The sequence below is a fragment of the Mandrillus leucophaeus genome, unplaced genomic scaffold (assembly GCF_000951045.1).
Source record: "Mandrillus leucophaeus isolate KB7577 unplaced genomic scaffold, Mleu.le_1.0 Scaffold11, whole genome shotgun sequence".
Classification (NCBI taxonomy): domain Eukaryota; kingdom Metazoa; phylum Chordata; class Mammalia; order Primates; family Cercopithecidae; genus Mandrillus; species Mandrillus leucophaeus.
In genome coordinates, this window is record NW_012099209.1 from 3,030,306 (window position 1) to 3,037,561 (window position 7,256).

Sequence of the window (7,256 nt, forward strand, 5' to 3'; positions counted from 1 at the left end):
TCATCCAAGGGAAGAGGCAGATGTGAACAGTGCACAATTCTCCCAGCATGGAGCACTGCCAGCTGCAGAGGCTCCCCTGGCCTGCATGTCCAGGGTCTGTACTGGGGGCTGGTCCTATAGACGTGGCTGAGCACCCTCATGGCCAACCTGTCTCTAGTCCCTCCAGATGTCAAGCTGATGTGCCCAAACCCCCACCCTAAAACTACAGTGTGAACAGACTCTGCCATAGCCCAAGGCCTCAGGCACACAATGACACTCTTATCAGGCATGATATTCTCCTGCAGGTCACCTACCAGGAGCTGGGGACAAATGCCAGACCTCTCTTTGGGCCAGGTTAACCCTTTACTGTACAACTCATGCAAAACCAAGAATGAGCATGGGCTTCCCCAAAAGAAGAGCAGAGGCCAGGCATGATGGCTCACTCCTGTAATCCCAATACTTTGGGAGGCCGAGGCGGGTGGATCACTTGAGGTCAGGAGTTCAAGACCAGCCTGAGCAACATGGTGAAAAACCCCATCTCTATTAGGGAAAAAAAAAAAAAAATTAACCAGGCATGGTGACTTGTGCCTGTAATCCCAGCTACTTGGGAGGCTGAGAATCGCTTGAGCCTGGGAGGCGGAGATGGTAGTGAGCCAAGTTGGCACCACTGCCCTCCAGCCTGGGCAACAGAGTGCAAACTACATCTCAAAACACAAAAACAAACAGCGTCAACAAAAAAAAGAAGAGCAGAGTCCCTGCTCAGTGTCCACTCCTGGCCCGGGTGCTATGCTCCGAAGCCTGAGTGCCTACAGCAAAGTGGGCAGGAGCTGGGTATTGTGGGCAAGGTTTGGACAGAGATAGGGCTTGGGAACCATGAGATTTCTGTGCGTCCCCAGTCCTGTAGATTGTCCCTGCATCGCAGGTTTCCCGTGGCCCTGGGACATAGTGCAAACAAAGCTGCTCAAGGGAGTTCTTGCCCCTGATGTCTGGCCTCCTGGGAGCCGGCGGCTCAGCCCGTGTAGAAAACGCATGTGGTGTGAGTACCTGCTGTGTCACACATCGTGTGTTCCTGTCACACCCGCCTGTAGCACTCACTCTAGGTGGGGAATACAGGTACAGGAGGGGTCACGCCTCTGGGGCCATGCAGTCAGTGAGAGGTGAACGTAGCACAGGTTTCTGTCATGCTACTTGGACACAGAAGAGGGTGGAGAAGGTCACGGGAGGCCACAGGCAACCTATGCCCAGGTAGGCGTGGGGTGGGAGCTGAGGGACCCCTACCCTGCACCCCATCCCCTTGCTGCAGCCCGGAGCTGGCCTGTTTCATCTGGTGTGACTGCTGGGAAGGACACTTTGGGTGTTCGTCGTGTATGTGTCCGGCCACCGGCCACCAAGGGTTCCCAGCACAGACTTTGGGCCGGACCCCCAGACCCTCAAGAGCCACCCAATAACACACAAGGTTAATCTTACCATCGGCTCCACTGCAGCTCACAGGAAACAGCTGTTTACCTGGGCGAGGTGCTCAGCTGGGCAGGCGGCCAGTTCCCGGGCTTTACTTCCGCCTCCGGTGTCCAGGGCCCCCCCAGGAAGTTGGGGCGGTGGGGCGGCCAGCTCTCCACACACTGCCAGGAGCTGTTTGTAAGGAACGAGTCGGCCTTGTTGTGTACACAGTATCCACCCTAGCAACCGCCCCTGCTGGGCCAGAGTGGACAACCACCCCTCCCTCCTGCCTACCCAGCCCCCGCCTCTCCTCACTGTGGCTGCCTCCCCTGGTTGCATGGCAGGCATCATGGACCAGCATCCCCAAGGGCCTCCGGTCGTGCCACCTGGGTCAGGGGCCTCTGTTACTGGCAAATCAGCGTCAGCCACATGAGGGGGAGGAGGCCAGATTCCAGCCCTGCTCAGACTCAGCGTGACCAGTCAGGGAGCTCCTGGCCCCTGGTTCTGTGCCCCGATGCAATCAGGGAGTGGGAAGCAGGGATGCAGCCGAGATTAAGGCACTCAGCTGGGCCCAGTCCCCAAGAGGCTGGGAGGTACCATGAGGAAGGAACATGGAGCTCAGGACCCCCTAGAACTCAAGCTGGGTCTGGGGGACTGACTTGGCTGCCCTGGCCCTGTGCGGGCTGCCATCAGGATCACAAGTCCCACCCTTTGAAGGCCATCACCACACTTCTGAGACAGCTCCCTCTGATTGAGGCCAGTGGAAAGCCGCCTGGCCTGCCAAGTCACAGCCTCTGGCCGTGATAAGAAATGGTTCCCCTGGGCTGGTGAGGGGCCTTCTTGGCAGGCTGCAGGCCCGCCAGTGCCTCTCTTGCGCATTCACTGATTGGCCGAGTCAGCAGCAAGGCAGCCAGCTCCCTAGGTTCGCAGCCATGGGTTTCCGCACGGTGCATTGCCCTGCCTGGGGAGCCGTCCCGGCACCTCGGGTTTCTGATTCTGCCATTTTTGGTGGAGGGACACCTGGTTTCCTTAAGCATCTGGGTCATGAGGTCCTGCAAACTTCTGCACTTACGCTGTCAATCCTACCACTTAGGTCTTTTTGTGCCTTTGGGGCTGGCACTCCGGGGTGAGCCTGGGAGGTGACGCCTCCTGCAGCTGCTGGCTTCTCTCTCACAGCTCCAGCTCCAGAAATCCCAGTACCTGCAACTGGGCCCCAGCCGCGGCCAGTACTATGGTGGGTCCCTGCCCAACGTGAACCAGATTGGGAGTGGTACCATGGACCTGCCCTTCCAGGTGAGTGCCCCACCCCCTGGCCCTGCCCCCATGGTGGGGAGCTTCCCCCAGCCTCCCACCGGGGGCCAGACATTGAGGACAGCTGGGGTCACCAGACAGTTGCCGGAGCCCACCCAACCCCTGCCTTCTCCTTGTCTGCCCTGGGAACCGGAGGAAGCAGAGTGGCCCCGCCAGGGTGCACCAGGATCCCCCCCCAACCCATTCCCCATCAGCAGACCCCGAGGCGAGCCCTCCATCTGGCTTCCAGCATTTCGGCAGCCGCTACACCTGTTGGCCGGCTGTGCGGCAGCGGGAACCGCTCGGGGCCGCTGGGGCTTGGCTCTGTCCTGCCTCACTAATCCACAAGCCCAGCAATTCTCAGAAGGAGGCCCGGCGGCCTGACCCCACTTGTCTGCAAACGTTTCTTGGCAGAGGCCCACACAGCGCGGCTCCCGCAGGCCGCACAGCCGCCGTGCACAGCCTTATCGTAAACAGGAGATAAGGCCCACAGCGGCCCTCTTCCCTGTCCCTGGTCTGCAGGTGGAAATGGGGATGGGGTGGGGCCGAGGGAGCTGGCCTGTGAATCAGGGCCACCCCCAGGATGGTGTATGGGCTCTGCATGGACAGGTCCCCCTGGGGGTCACACCTACTCTGTGGCTGAGAAAACCAGCTCGGACACAGCCATGGCCACTGACAGGCCAGATGGAGCCGGGGCCCCTCCCGAGTCACCCACCAGCTCCACCCCCACCTGCACCGCTGCTGGACAGGGCAGGGATCCTTGGGCTGGCCCCACGGTGCACTTCCCCTGGCATACTGAGTGCGGGCCGTCACTGATGCTGGGCCTGTTCGTTGTCACAGCCCTTCCTGGCTGGGTTTTCTCCCCTCTTGCCCGTCTCTCCCCTTCCTGTTTCTCCTGTCCCCTCTTCCCTGGAAGACAGTCTGTCTCTGGGCACCTCCCAAGCTCAGCCTGAGTGGGGCCGAGGGGCACAGGACCCTGTTGGGTGTTTGTTGCCCCAGGCCCACAGCCTAGGGGGGTCCCACGCATCCCGCCTTCGGGGCCAGGCAAGGCAGCAGCGTCTCAAAGTCTCGGTTCTTTGCATTTTCAGCCCAGCGGATTTCTGGGGGAGGCCCTGGCAGCGGCTCCTGTCTCTCTGGTAAATGAGCCCCCAGGCTGAGGCCGCGGCGTCCCCGGCGCCAGCCTGCAAGACCCCGACCCGTGTGCGGGCGCTGGGGATCCCTGAGCTCCCCAAGCGGCCGCCCCCGCGGCTCCCAGGGAGGTGGAGGTGTCCCGTCCGCCAAATGGAAACGGATCCACTCCGCACCCCCATCTCGGGAAGTGCGTATGGTCGCGTCGAGAGGCCCTGGGGACTCTTGGGGTCCATCTGGGGCAGATGCCACAGCCGCGTATCCCCATCTGGGGTCCAGCAGAGCAGAATCCAAGCATGTGCCCCAAAGCTGCATGGTCTGTCCCTGTATACATACACAAATACAAACACAAACACACACACAGACGTGTGCACGCATTTCCCAAACCAGGCCAGCAGGCGGGACGTGGCGAGCCAGGGCGTGGCCAGCCCCCGCTTCATTATGCCTCTGACTCTGCTTCGGCTGCCTCAGTTTCCCCTCTGGGTTTCAAGGCATCTCTGGAAGGAGATGAATGGCCCCTGTCCTCGGGAGCCTGTGCGCTGGACAGCATAGTTCCCACCCTCATCGTCACAGGCCCACGTCTCCCATGCCCATAGCCTTTTGGGGGCAAGAGCCACAGAAAGACCCAAACCAGCAAAGTTCATGCTGGATCAAAGACAAACTTGGGGGTCCCCAGGGCTAGGGACAGCAGTCAGCCCTGAACTCTGGCCGAGACTGGGACAAAGCAGCGATCCCAGCCATGGACAGGCTTCTGGAGGGGAGACTCACTTTAGTATCAGAGTCTCATTTTGCCTGGCTGCCCAGAGAAGGCATAAGGGCTCAGGGGCCAGATGGCCGGACCGGGGGATTGGCTGCATCCAGAGCTGGCAGGGCCTGCTGATCTCACCCCGGTCAGATGGCAAGTGGGGAACACAGGGTCAGGGCGGGCTCCTGGCAGCCCCGGGGGCATGAGGCCGGGCATGTAGCAGGGCCTGGGGAGGGCCGGCCCAGTGCCAGCCCCAGGTGCTGGGAGAAAGCCCCGTCCAGTCAAGCAGTGGGCCATGGCTCCGGAAAGTGCCTGTACTTGTTTCCGGTGGTGCCTGGAGTGCCTGGAGAAGGCTGCAGGGGAGGGCGTGTGGGGGCCGTGTCTCAATCAAGAGCAGCCCTGGGCTCCACAAGGAAGCCTCCCGGGAACTCGCGCTTGGCCAGGTGGGCCCCGAAACAGTGCTGGGCTGGAAGCCCCTGGGCCGTCTCTTGGCAGGCCCCTCCAGGGATGACGTAGGTGGGGGTAGGAGGCCGGCCAGGCCCGGAGAGAGAGGGTGGAGGCCTGTCTGCACCTGGTGAGGCTGGGGAGGAGGGCTGCCCAGGCCGGCTACACCCCTGGCACCCAGCGGGCGCTGGCCCCGAGCTTGTGCCGCTCTGCCTGGCCTGTGCATGCCAGCTGCACTGCACGCCCCTGCCACCCTGGCTCCCGGGACCCCGGCTCACACCCCCTCCCTGCCCCCCAGTGCTTGGAGAGCCGGGGAGCTGGGGCTGAAGGAAGAAGCCCATCCCAGGCTGTGGAGCACTGGCCGAGGGTGCTCCGGAGTGGGGGGCCCTGCGATCAGACTCTGGGGCCAGCGCTGGGGCCACAGCTGGTAACCATTGTTTGGGTTTCTCTCTCTCTGTTTCCATCTCCTCCCCCAGACCCCCTTCCAATCCTCGGGCCTGGACACCAGCCGGACCACCCGGCACCATGGGCTGGTGGACAGGGTGTACCGGGAGCGCGGCCGGCTCGGCTCCCCGCACCGCCGGCCCCTGTCAGTGGACAAACACGGACGGCAGATATCCTTTTCCCCAGAGGATGAGGGTGGGGGGCCAGGACCTGTCGGTGCTGGCAGGACCCCAAGTTTACCCAGCAGGTTCTGACAGGGCTGCCTGCTTCCAGCTCTGGCGACAGAATCAGGGCAGCATCAACTGGGAGGCTTGATTTCAGGGCAGCCTAGGGGACTTCCTGGAGGAGGCTGTGCCACAAGCCCTAGAGCCTTTGGCCAGACTTGGGGGCTCAGGGGGCACAGAGAACAGCTCCCAAGGCAGGAGTTGAGGAAGGTGATACCTGACCACAGAGGGCTTAGACACCTGGCGGCGCAGTGGGGCCAGGAAGGCCGTGAGCAGGGAGCCCACAGTCAGAGCTGTGAGCTGATGAGGCCTCTCCCGCGCACTGCACGGAGGGCAGCCCAGCCAAGGCAGTGGGGCTGAGGGGGTTTGTGTGAGATCTGGACGCATCCAAGGGAGGCTCCATCTCTATAAGACAGGAGTAAAATTTGCCTCTGCAGCTCGGTCAAGCAGAGATCAGCCAGAGTCCCCCTCCCCCCACAACTCAGCCGCCCCTTGGTGCTCAGCCAGCCGGGCCCCGCAACACCAGAGTCTGAGCGGCCTCGGGTTGCTCCCGGGATCCCCCGGCTCTCCAGAACAGAGAAGCTTGTTCTCCGGTTCTCATTTCCGTGGGCTGGGGGAGCTCGACCAGCTGGGCCCCAGACCGAGCCCTTGGGCCTCGGGAGCCACCCCGTCAGCCCAGGATGGAGAGTCCAGACCGGGGTCAGCTGAACTCAGACTCCCCAGCGCCCCCACGGGCCCCACTTTCATGGCCCAGAACCCCCTCCCTTGGAAGGGGTGCAGCCCGCACATGTGCTCACGGAGCAGAGTGCTGAGTGCTAGGTGGACAGGGCCATACCCCTGGGGAGCCCCTGGAACGGGGGCTGCTTGTAGCCAGGCAGGAAAGGCCGCAGGAAACGCCTCCCGCCCCCCTCCCCGCCCTACTGGTCCCAGCTGTTTGCAGGCTCCAGGCTGAGCCCAACCAGCCAGCCGGGGGCAGGAAGCCCTGGCTGAGAGTGTGTTGATGGAGGCGGGGTCTCAGCCAGCGGCACTGCCCCCTTAACTCACACTCACGCCGACAGCTGCCCCTACGGCACTGTGTACCTCTCGCCACCCGCGGACACCAGCTGGAGAAGGTCAGTGGCTGGAGCCCCCCCCCGCCCCCTTCTCATTGGAAACAAAACCAAACTGTCATCATGGTTACACGTGGAAAAGCAGGACAGTCACTTATAAAAATGACCAAACTAAGACGCATCCGGAAGTTTCTAGAAATTAGCCCTCACCATGAAAGACAGGAGTTCCAGCTTTGGGAGGGTCTTCTAACATTTCCCTTCCCCCCATTTAGACTTTAAAAAATAACAAAAGTAGGACCGGGCGTGGTGGCTCAGGCCTGTAATCCCAGCACTTTGGGAGGCCGAGGCAGGCGGATCACTTGAGGTCAGGAGTTCAAGCCCAGCCTGGCCAACATGGTGAAACCCCATCTCTAATAAAAATACAAAAATTCGCCAGCGTGGTGGCGTGTGCCTATAATCTCAGCCACTCAGGAGGCTGAGGCAGGATAATCGCTTAAACCCGGGAGGTGGAGGTTG

At 61.9% G+C, this 7,256-nt stretch overlaps 1 protein-coding gene across 1 annotated transcript in view; it reads left to right on the forward strand.

Annotated features, from left to right (window-relative positions):
* Positions 1-2,348: 2,348 nt before the first annotated feature.
* The window catches only part of CRTC1 (CREB regulated transcription coactivator 1), a 49,731-nt gene continuing 44,823 nt past the window's right edge, over positions 2,349-7,256 (forward strand). Inside the window, exons 1-5 of the mRNA XM_011991295.1 lie at positions 2,349-2,363; positions 2,593-2,709; positions 3,795-3,842; positions 5,500-5,637; positions 6,742-6,803. Coding sequence (XP_011846685.1) covers positions 2,349-2,363; positions 2,593-2,709; positions 3,795-3,842; positions 5,500-5,637; positions 6,742-6,803 — 380 coding nt within the window. The remainder of the gene's footprint in view (positions 2,364-2,592; positions 2,710-3,794; positions 3,843-5,499; positions 5,638-6,741; positions 6,804-7,256) is intronic.